The sequence below is a fragment of the Ovis canadensis genome, chromosome 10 (genome assembly GCF_042477335.2).
Source record: "Ovis canadensis isolate MfBH-ARS-UI-01 breed Bighorn chromosome 10, ARS-UI_OviCan_v2, whole genome shotgun sequence".
NCBI lineage: Eukaryota > Metazoa > Chordata > Mammalia > Artiodactyla > Bovidae > Ovis > Ovis canadensis.
In genome coordinates, this window is record NC_091254.1 from 85,251,413 (window position 1) to 85,263,927 (window position 12,515).

At 38.9% G+C, this 12,515-nt stretch overlaps 1 protein-coding gene across 2 annotated transcripts in view; it reads right to left on the reverse strand.

Moving 5' to 3' along the window:
• LOC138446664 (ATP-binding cassette sub-family C member 4-like) overlaps positions 1-12,515 on the reverse strand; it is a 126,555-nt gene that overhangs the window by 42,753 nt on the left and 71,287 nt on the right. For both annotated transcript variants that reach the window (XM_069601883.1, XM_069601882.1), the window contains exon 19: positions 6,385-6,531. In XM_069601883.1, coding sequence (XP_069457984.1) covers positions 6,385-6,531 — 147 coding nt within the window. The remainder of the gene's footprint in view (positions 1-6,384; positions 6,532-12,515) is intronic.

The window sequence follows — 12,515 nt, forward strand, 5'->3', positions numbered from 1 at the left end:
CAAAGTATTGGAGTTTCAGCTTCAACATCAGTCCTTCTAATGAACACCCAGGACTGATCTCCTTTAGGATGGACTGGTTGGATCTCCTTGCAGTCCAAGGGACTCTCAAGAGTCTTCTTCAACACCACAGTTCAAAAGCATCAATTCTTCGGTGCTCAGCTTTCTTCACAGTCCAACTCTCACATCCATACATGACCATTGGAAAACCATAGCCTTGACTAGACAGACCTTTGTTTGGCAAAGTAATGTATCTGCTTTTCAATATGCTATCTAGGTTGGTCATAAGCTTCCTTCCAAGGAGTAAGCGTCTTTTAATTTCATGGCTGCAATCACCAACTGCAGTGATTTTGGAGCCCCTCAAAATAAAGTCTGACACTGTTTCCACTGTTTCTTCATCTATTTCCCATGAAGTGATGGGACCAGATGCCATGATCTTCGTTTTCTGAATGTTGAACTTTAAGCCAACTTTTTCACTCTCCTCTTTCACTTTCATCAAAAGGCTTTTTAGTTCCTCTTCACTTTCTGCCATAAGGGTGGTGTCATCTGCATATCTGAGGTTATTGATATTTCTCCCGGCAATCTTGTTTCCAGTTTGTGCTTCTTCCAGCCCAGCGTTTCTCATGATGTACTCTGCATAGAATTTAAATAAGCAGGGTGACAATGTACAGCCTTGATGTACTCCTTTTCCTATTTGGAGCCAGTTTTGTTCCATGTCCAGTTCTAACTGTTGCTTCCTGACCTGCATACTGGTTTCTCAAGAGACAGGTCAGGTGATCTGGTATTCCCATCTCTTTCAGAATTTTCCAGTTTATATTGATCCACACAGTCAAAGGCTTTGGCACAGTCAATAAAGCAGAAATAGATGTTTTTCTGGAACTCTCTTGCTTTTTCAGTGATCCAACAGATGTTGACCATTTGATCTCTGGTTCCTCTGCCTTTTCTAAAACCAACTTGAACATCTGGAAGTTCACGGTTCACGTATTGCTGAAGCCTGGCTTGGAGAATTTGAGCATTACTTTACTAGTGTGTGAGATGAGTGCAATTGTGTGGTAGTTGAGCATTCTTTGGCATTGCCTTTCTATGGGATTGGAATGAAAACTGACCTTTTCCAATCCTGTGGCCACTGCTGAGTTTTCCAAATTTGCTGGCATATTGAGTGCAGCACTTTCACAGCATCATCTTTCAGGATTTGAAATAGCTTCACTGGAATTCCATCACCTCCACTAGCTTTGTTCGTAGTGATGCTTTCTGACAGCCACTTGACTTCACATTCCAGGATGTCTGGCTCTAGGTGAATGATCACACCATTGTGATTATCTGGGTCGTAAAGATCTTTTTTGTACAGTTCTTCTGTGTGTGCTTGCCATCTCATCTTAATATCTTCTGCTTCTGCTAGGTCCATACCATTTCTGTCCTTTATTGAGACCATCTTTGCATGAAATGTTCCCTTGGTATCTCTAATTTTCTTGAAGAGATCTCTAGTCTTTCCCACTCTGTTGTTTTCCTTTATTTCTTTGCATTGATCGCTGAGGAAGGCTTTCTTATCTCTCCTTGTTATTCTTCGGAACACTGCATTCAAATGGGAATATTTTTCCTTTTCTCCTTTGCTTTTCACTTCTCTTCCTTTCACAGCTGTTTGTAAGGCCTCCCAGACAACCATTTTGCTTCTTTGCATTTCTTTTCCATGGGGATGGTCTTGATCCCTGTCTCCTGTACAATGTCACGAGCCTCTGTCCACAGTTCATCGGGTACTCTATCAGATCTAGGCCCTTAAATCAACTTCTCACTTCCACTGTATAATCATAAGGGATTTGATTTAGGTCATACCTGAATGGTCTAGGTACTTTTCCTACTTTCTTTAATTTAAGTCTGAATTTGGCCATAAGGAGTTCATGTTCTAAGCCACAGTCATCTCCCGGTCTTATTTTTGCTGACTATATAGAGTTTCTCCAGCTTTGGCTGCAAAGAATATAATCAATCTGATTTTGGTGTTGACCATCTGATGATATCCATGTGTAGAGTCTTCTCTTGTGTTATTGGAGGAGCGTGTTTGCTATGACCAGTGTGTTCTCTTGGCAAAACTCAGACATGGGGTAGCGCCTCTCAGCTGCTGACCCTGACTTCCCATATTCAGAAGAGCTGACTCCAAAGTCTGTTTTCTTTACCAAGGGTCACATGGATCCCACATGACACAGTGGTTCAAAACCACTATTGAAAAATAAAGAAAAACCTTTCAATTTAGTCTGGGTAAAGTCTAGAATCATTTTAATTTGCTGGTTAATTTTCAAACTTTAAAATTCACAACTCTTTAATAGAATCTAATAATATAGATCTCATTCCAGTGTAACAGTCTAATTCAAAAGGAGCCTTTCTCTCTCTCTCTCACACACACATCCTACTCTGAATCAGTGCTACTTAAGATAACTGTGCTTCTTTCAAAAGGATCTTGACTGTGCCAGTGAAGTGACTGGCACAGCTATTACAAAGCTCTGTCCTAGCAGAACTGAGACATTGGAACATCTTCATTTTCATCTCAACTCCATGTCCATTAATATATTTTAAATGTATACTGATGACAATCAAAGTTTCCCCTCTTATCTGACATCAAATTTAAAAAAATTGACATAACAAGGGAAGAGAAAAGATGAGGTATGTTTTAAAAATACTCAATGTTTATCCAAAATCTATAAGGTACTCGTGTTAGTACCTAAGACTTCAAACCTTAATCTCATCTAGAAAGCAGTCATTGGATACAGCAAGAACCAAGAGAAGACATACCTGAAAACTAGGCCAATTAAGCATGAAACTCCTATAGTTGCTTTGTGAAGGGGGATGGGAGTGGTTAGAAAATTTGGCACCAAAATGAATTAAACCTCCTTCAGTTTTTAGAATTTCCCATTGTATGAGTGAATTCTACTCACCTGGTCTAAAACATTGGACAATTTGTTAATAAAACTAGCTGATCTTGTAAGATAAACCACTAATTGTCTAGGTTACACAGGTGCTGCCTTTTATACCTTTTGTTAATCTGGCTATTTGTGTCACAAGTGTTTAGTTAATCTTAAATCAAGGAAAAAACAGTTTTCTAGTAACACTGATGACTCATCATTTTGAAATAGGTATTTATTTTCCTTGCATTCACAGGGCTATGTCAAGACTAACATTTAAAAATCAGCATTCCTCCCTTTTACCACTTAAGGGCCTGTAGTTTATAAAGTAAAATAATTAGGTATCAAATATTTGATCCTCCTAAGATTCATCTTCAATGCACATTAAATCCCAGGGAAATATATTAGGTGTTTGGCAGTTTTGTCTCCTTTATTGACAGACAGCAGAACTTTGGCAATTTTATTTCTTTGACTGACAGGAAGCAGAACTTGGAAGCTTGACTGACAGACAACAGAACTTTATGGTTCCATGAAACAGCTTCTGGTGAACTAATATATGTGGTTTTCTCTTCATGACATCACATACCAGAAACAAAGTCTACCCTAAATTATGTACTACAAAGTCTACTCTTGAAAACAAGATGAGAAAGAGCTCAATTTAATCTACCACTAAATGAGTAGGTAATTGATTGACCCAAACCTTTTGGGCAAACTAGGCTTATCTTTGTGGTAGTTATTTTGGCTTGAGCTTTCTTGAAGGAATGAAGTCCTGCTAATAGATATAGGAGGGGGAAGCAAGATAAACATTAGCATGCTGGCTGCTCTAAGATCAGTGAACTTGAAGATTTAAACTTGGTCCCAAATTCTTGAATAATAAATTAATTTATGTCTAGAGAAGCCTATAGGTCTTGAACATGAAGAACCTGGCTAACTGTGGTCATGAGACCTCAGAGGCTGAGACAATAGAAATTCAGTTCTTTTTAATGCTCCCAACTTTACAAGTGTAGTTTTCACATTAATAGGCAAAGCGGAGCAACTTCACAGCCATAATAGCAAGGGCTCCTCCAGTCACTTCCTTGTTCTAACTTCCTAATATGAGATCTGTGTGGGCCACTGCATTTTACCATCCTGTGCTCCTCACAGTGCCTGGACCAAAGAACATGCACTGAATAAATCTACATAAGATGCTGCCCTCAACAGTCTTATTTAATCCTCACAACAGTCTTGTGAAACAGGAAGAGCAGCATCTCCATTTCACAGGAGATGAAGTTCCCAGACACCATGTCATCATTGTCAGTAAGGCACATTAGGCACTGACCATGTGCTAAGCACTGTGAATGTATTAACTAACTTGGCACAATGATAAAAAATCTGACTGCCAATGCAGGAGATGCAAAAGATGCGGGTTTGATCCCTGGGTCAGGAAGATGCCCTGGAGTCAGAAATGGCAACCCACTCCAGTATTCTTGCCTAGAAAATTCCATGGACAGAGGAGCCTGGTGGGTTATAGTCCATGGGGTCACAAAGAGTTGCACATGACCAAGTGACTGAGCACAACAACAATGCCCACAACATTAAGATCAGTTAGGTGTGAATAGAATCCTCATTTTACAGAAAAGAAAACCAAAAAATAGAGAATTTAAGTAACACATATGTATTAACATAACTATAAATAGTTATTACTATTAATAACTAGCACCAGTACTGAATCCAGGCAGTTGGCTCCAGAGTCCATACTTTTAAACCAAGGTAGACAACATCCTACTCTGAGATTTGCCTGCCCAATAGTGTCCACCTGCTTTGGCCTACAGTCCTGTGGCTAGTTGATGAATAGGCCAAGGCTACTTCTGTCTGACCTCCAGCCCACATCCTGTAACAGGTCCTGTCAATTATTACTTGCATATACAAAGCCACCTTGGGCCTCACAAAAAATCTAACCAACTAGACAAAGTGGGCATGTACACTGATGAACTAACTCCTCAAAGAAACCTAGTATGGAGGCTACCTTCCAAAATAGGATAGGTGAAAGACACAGAGTGGAAACATCAACCACTGGGAAACCTCCAGGGACACTCATATTGAGAAACTTACTACTGAGGATCCACCTGCTACATACCACAAAGCCTCTTCTTACATGTCACCAAGTAAGGAAGTAAGTGTTAGTCACCCAGTCGTGCCCAACTCTTTGCAACCTCATGAACTGCAGCCCACCAGACTCTTCTGTCCATGAGATTTTCCAGGCAAGGATACTGGAATGGGTTGCTACATGTAACCAAAGTCCACTGTAAAACTATAGGGTTAATTTCATTGAAGAGGATATTTACATTTCATCAATCTTCTAATTAATTTATCATTACCATTTCAGGTAAACCTCAAAGTGTCAACTTATGCCAGAAGCTCTGTGATTCCAGAAATGGATAGGAAATGAAAGAAACACACAGCTTGTCTCATGGAGAGAGATTCCATAAGAAGGTCCTTCTTAAAGAATAACTTAGCTTGTGGGCTGTGCTTAGTCACTCAGTCCTGTCTGACTTTTTGTGACCCCATGGACTGCAGACCACTAGGCTCCTCTGTCCATGGGGATTTTCCAGGCAAGAATAATGAAGTGTGTTGCCGTGCCCTCCTCCAGGGGATCTTCCCAACTTGGATCGAACCCAGGTCTCCCACAGTGCAGGTGGATTCTTTATCATCTGAGCCACCAGGGAAGCTTAATACCACGTAACACAGCCAACATTTTATTTTTTTAATTTCTTTTTTAATTAGAGGAAAATTGCTTTACAATATTGTTTTGGTTTCTGCCGTACAACAGTGTGAGTTAGCCATAATTATACATATACCCCCTTCCTCTGGAGCCTCCCTCCGTCTCCCCATTGCACCCCTCTAGGTTATCACAAAGTGCCAGGCTGGGCTCCTTGTGTTTCATATCAACTTCCCCCCAGCTGTCTATTTTACACATGATAGTGTATGTAGGTCCGTGCTACTCTCCTTCCCCTGCTGTGCCCAGAAGTCCATTTTCTACATCTGAGTCTCCACTCCTTTCCTGCAAATAGGTTCATCAGTACCAGTTTTTTTAGATTCCATGTATATGCATTAATATACAATATTTGTTTTTATCCATCTTTCTTACTTTATTCTGTATAACAGGCTATAGGTTCATCCACCTCACTACCACTAACTCAAGTAGTCAACAACATTGAAACACATTTCCATCAAATGTATGGTGTTTTGTATGCCAGGCCACAAATGGGTTCCTAAATTTTTCTGCAAAGTGAACATTTATTTTTCCACAAACACAAATTGGAATAAAAGCTTATATGCTTCTACATTCAGATTTTCTCTGGTAGGAGGAAAAATATCAGCTTTTTATAGAAAATGGATCAACACAGGACAGTGATTTTCTTCCAAGTATTTCCTCCATTTTCAAATATAAGTTATAATAAGGCACCAAATGGGTTTGTTGACCATTTTTACTGAGAAAACTTGGTGTCTGACTTACCTATTGAGTTTCTATCGAAGAACAATACCAGAGATCTCAAAATGGACTCTACCATTTTGTTGTGCAAAATTTGTGAAGACTGAACAAGGATGTAGAATAACAACAGAGATCTTGTGATGCCGAAAAGGATGGTAAATACATTTAAACCTGAAATAGAGAAACATCACTCAGCACAAGATCTCTGCTTTTACTTCAATGATCCTAAAGCAGAGCAAACACTTTATAAGTGCATTATATATTTTATTCTACAATTTATGTATAAATTCATATAATATAGAATAAATTTATACATATATTCTATAAGAGTTTAATACAATCACAAATACATTTATAAAGAATATAAAAATCACTGTTTCTCATTAAATAGAAACCACATGGAGAAAACATCAGATGTAAGCTATAATTTCAGGCTTTCTTAACTCAATTACAACTTCTAATAAAACTGAGAAGAAAGAAAATGATAAAATGCAGTCATCTTTTTTTCTCTGAATATCAAATCTTACTAATTACAGCATGTCTCACAATTTAAAGGTGAGGTATGTTTTGGTACCAAACAAAAGTTGGCTTTACGGCAATAAATAGTAGACTGAATAATTCAGAAAATGAATATGCGCTGTGAAAGACTGATCACCCGAAATCACCCAATCAGAACAGCAGACAGAAACACAAATGTAAAAAAACAAAAAAATACGGCAGTATAAGAGACCTATTTGATAATATAAAGCATGCCAATCTAGGCATAATAGAAATTCCTGAAGGAGAAGAAAGAGGAAAAAAGGATTAAAATGTATTTGAAGAAACTATGGCAGAAAACTTTCCAAATATAAAGAGGGAAACAGATATTTTAGTACAGAAGCAGAGGGTCCCAAGTGAGATGAGCTTGAACAGACATAAACAAAGACATATATAATTAAAATGGGAAAAGTTAAAGAGAAGATTCAAAGGCAGCAAGAGAAAAACAAAAGTTAATTACAAAGGAATCCCACCCCCACCCCCAGCCCACCCTGGGCTAAGGCTATTAGTTGTTATTTCCACAGAACAGTTGCAGGCAAGAGGGAATGGCAAGATATATTCAAAGTCCTAAAAGGGGAAAAAAAATCTACAACCTAGCATACTCTATCCAGCAAGATGAGCACTTAGAAGGAGAGATAAAAGTTCTCAGACAAGCAAACACCAAAATAATACCAAACTACCCTAAAGGATATACTAAAAGTGAAAATGAAAGTCGCTCAGTCTTGTCCAACTCTTTGTGACTCTGTGGACTACAGTCCATGGAATTCTCCAGGCCAGAATACTGGAGTGGGTAGCCTTTCCCTTCTCCAGGGGATCTTCCCAACCTAGGGATTGAACCCAGGTCTCCCACATCGCAGGCAGATTCTTTACCAGCTGAGTCACAAAGGAAGTCCAAGAATATAGGAGTAAGTACCCTATCCCTTCTCCAGTGAATCTTCCCAACTCAGGAATCAAACCGGGGTCTCCAGCATTGCAGGCAGATTCTTTACCAACTTAGTTATCAGGGAAGACACTCCCCCCCCACCACCACCACACCATATATTATAAGCTCTTCTCTAAATAGAAAAGAAGCAAGAATCCATGGGAAAGAGAATATCATAGTTGGACAATAAATCACTTAAATAAGCCAATACACAGATTAAACATTGTTTTTCTGTGAAATCGATGATAACCACAATGAACAGCAAAAGGATAAACATTAAGATGTATAAGAGACACATCAAAATCATAAAATGGGACAGGAGAGTAAGAAAATGCAGATATTTTTTCAGAATGTGTTTAAGCCTATATGTTGTTCAACTCTTGTGAACGTATGGATTACAGCCCACCAGGCTCCTCTATCCATGGAACTTTCCAGGCAAGAATACTGGAATAAGTTGCCATTTCCTTCTCCAGGGGATCTTTCCCAACCCTAGAAGCCTTGTCTCCTGTATTGGCAGGTGGATTCTTTACCACTGAGTCACCAGGGAAGCCCTAAGCTTATATGACTACCAGTTTAAAGCAAGCAGATATAGGAAGAAGTTGACATAATTGAAAAAGAGGGTAACCATAAATCAAAAACATACAATATATTCACAAAGCCAAAAAGAAGAGAGTGGAAGCATAACACAAAAGAAAATCATCAAAACTAGAAAAGAAAAAAACAAAAGATAAGGAACAAAGAAGAAATAAAAATCAACAGGAAAACAAAGTTGAAGATGGTGATAAATATATACATATCAAAAATTACCTTAATTGTCAAAGAACTAAACACACAAAAGACACAAAGTGGCATACTGAATAAAAATAATAAGAGCATACAATATGCTGCTTATAAGAGACCTGCTTCAGGGCAAAGGACACACATAGATTGAAAGTGAGGGGATATAAATAGATATTTCATGAAATAACAAGAAAGTGGAGGCAACAATACTCATATCATACAAAATAGACTTTAAAACAAAGACTATACAGAAAAATATAGAAGGACACTAGATAATGATGAAAAGATCAATATAGGAAGATAGTGCACTTGTCAACATATATGCACCTAATATAGGAGCATCCAAATACATGGAACACGTGCTAACAGACATAAAGGGAGAAATTGATGGGGATGTGATAATAGTAGGAGACTTTAACACCCCACTCACATCAATTGACAAATCTTCTAGACAGAAAATCAAGCAACAGAGATCTTAAATGAAACAACAGAAAAATCAGACTTACTTAGATATTTCCAGGACATTATATCCAAATAAACCCCAACATACTCATTCTTTTCAAGTGCAGATGGACCATTCTCTAGGATGGACCCATACTATAGCACAAAACAAGACTCAACAAATTTATGAGGACAGAAATTATCTCAAGTATCTTTTCTGACCACAACTGCATGAAACTAGAAAAATAAGGAAAGAAAGATTACATGGAAATTAAACAACATGCTTTTGATGCTTTTTGCAAGGTCGGACCCGGGGGGCCATGATGGGCTGCCCCTCCTCTCCCTCCCAACACCGAGAAGGTCCCTAAGGGAAGAATCCTCCCAGATCCCAGGGACCATTCACAGCACACTTCACCTGCTGCCACCATGAGCCGCCCCTCCTCTCCCCCGCCGGTGGGGGAAGTCCCTACCCCATAACAGAGGGAGCCTCCTGGATCCCGGGGACCAATAACAGCACACTTCGCTGGCTAAAGCTGCCCCACCCCAGCCACGTAGAAGGACCTATCAGCTCGCCACACCTCGGCTGGCAACCTATCCAAACCCCCATCCATTAACTTGGCCATCCCCCGGAACGTGCATATATAAAAACTTCTAACACGGTCCCCACCCGCGGACTTCCTGGACCTGCCTCCTTCAGGTCTGGGAACCCAGCCCGGGAGTGCTTCACCATTAAAAAGCCTGTTAGACACTCTTTTCGGGGTCCTGGTCATCTTTACCTAACACTTTTGAACTGTGGTGTTGGAGAAGACTCTTGAGAGTCCTTTGGACTGCAAGGAGATACAACCAGTCCATTCTGAGGAGATTAGCCCTGGGATTTCTTTGGAAGGAATGATGCTAAAGCTGAAACTCCAGTACTTTGGCCACCTCATGTGAAGAGTTGGAAAAGACTCTGATGCTGGGAGGGATTGGGGGCAGGAGGAGAAGGGGACGACCGAGGATGAGATGGTTGGATGGCATCACTGACTCTATGGACGTGAGTCTTGAGTAAACTCCGGGAGCTGGTGATGGACAGGGAGGCCTGGTGTGCTGCAATTCATGGGGTCACAAAGAGTCGGACACGACTGAACTGAACTGAAACAACATGCTGGATTGTCCAGGTGATGCAGTGATAAAGAATCTGCCTACTGATGCAAGACATGCAGGTTCAATCCTTGGGTCAGGAAGATTTCCTGGAGTAGGAAATAGCAACCCACTCCAGTATTCTTGCCTGGAAAATCTCATTGACTGAGTAGCTTAGTAGGCTATAGTCCATGGGGTCACAAAGAGTCGACACAGCTGAGCAATTGAGTGCACACACATAAAAAAACATGCTACTAAGGAAAAAAAAAAAAGGATCAACGATTAAATCAAGGAGGAAATTTAAAAATACAAATGACAATGAAAACAGCCATACAAAATCTATAGAGTGCAGCAAAAGCAGTTCTTAGAGGGAAGTTCATAGTGAAATAGTCTTCTTCAAGAAACAAGAAAAACCTCAAATAAACAACCTAACCTACCACTGAAAAAAATTAGAAAAAGAAGAACAAAACCTAAAATCAGCAAAAGGATGGACATAATAAATATCAGAGAAGAAATAAATATTTTAAAAATAGAAAAAAAATCAATAAAACCAAGAGCTGGTTCTCTGAAAGGGTAAAGAAAATTGACAAGCCTCTGGTTAGGCTTACCAAGATTAAAAGGAGAGAACCCAAATAAACAAAATAATAAATGAAAGAGGATAAGTAACAACTGATTCTACAGATATACAAATAAACCATGAACTGTATTTACCAACAAACTGGACAATCTATGAGAAGCGGACAAGTTTCTAGACACATGTTGCTGCTGCTACTGCTGCTAAGTCTCTTCAGTCATGTCCGACTCTGTGTGGCCCCACAGATGGCAACCCACCAGGCTCCCCTGTCTGAGGGATTCCCCAGGCAAGAATCTTGGAGTAGGTTGCCATTTCCTTCTCCATTCTACAGCACATCAAAACTGAACCAAGAAGACATAGAAAATTCGACAGACTGATCACTAGAAATGAAATAGAATCTGCAATTGAAAAAAACAAAATCCCTACACACAAAAGTCCAGGACCAGATGGCTTCACAGGTGAACTTTACCCAACAAAAAGGAGGAGCTTATACCAATCCTCAAATTCTTCCAAAAGATTGAAGCAAAGGGAATATTCCCAAAGACATTCCATAAAGCCACCATCATCCTGATACCAAAACCAGTAAAGATACTACCAAAAATGAAAATCATAGGACAATATCCTTGATGAATATAGATGCAAAAATTCTCAACAAAATATTAGCAAACTGAATCCAACAACACATAAAAAAAATCATGCACTATGATCAAGTTGGATTTATCCCAGGGTTACAAGTATTGTTTAACATATACAAATCAATTGATATGATCCATCATATCAATGAAAGAAAACACAAAAGCCACATGATCATCTTAATAAATACAGAAAAAGCATTTGATTAAACTGAACATCCATTCATGGCCAAAAAAAAAAAAAAAAAAAAAAACTCATGAAATTAAGTGCAGAGGAAATAAATCTCAACAGATGAAAACTATTTATGACAAAGTGAAAGTATAAGTCTTTCATTCATGTCCAGCTCTGCAACTTCATGGACTGTATACAGACCACTAGGCTCCTCTGTCCGTGGATTTTTCCAGGCAAGAATACTGGAATGAGTAGCTATTCCCTTCTCCAGGGAATCTTCCCAACCCAGGGATCATGCATTGCAGGAAGATTCTTTACCATCTGAGCCACCAGGGAAGCCCATTTATGACAAAGCACATGGCCAATATAATACTCAGTGGTGAAAAGCTGAGTCTCCCTGTTAAAATTTGGAGAAAGACAAGGATGCCCACTCTCACTACTTCTATGCAACATAGTACTGGAAGTCCTAGCTACAGCCATAAGACAAGAAAAAGAAATCAAACTTATCCACATTTGGAGGGAAGAGGTAAAACTGTAACTGTAACTGCAGATGATAATATATATACAAAACTGTAAAGACTCCACACAAAAACTAATATAACTGGTAAATTAATTCAGCAAGGCAGAAGGATACAAGATTGATACACTGAACCATTATTTTTTATACTCATAATGAAACATTATAAAAGGATGTAAAAACAAATCAAAATCACATCAAAAAAACTTAAAATACCCAGGAATAAACTTGACCAAGGAGGTGAAAGATTTATAAAACATTAAAAGAGGAAACTGAACATGATCCAAAGAAATGGAAAGATATTCCATGCTCTTAGATTGGAAGAATTAATACTGTTAATACTGTTAAAATGGCCATACTACCCAAAGCAATCTACAGATCTCTATCAAATTACCCATGAAATTTTTCATGAAACTATAACAAATACAGCTAAAATTTATCTGGAACCACAAGAAATCTAG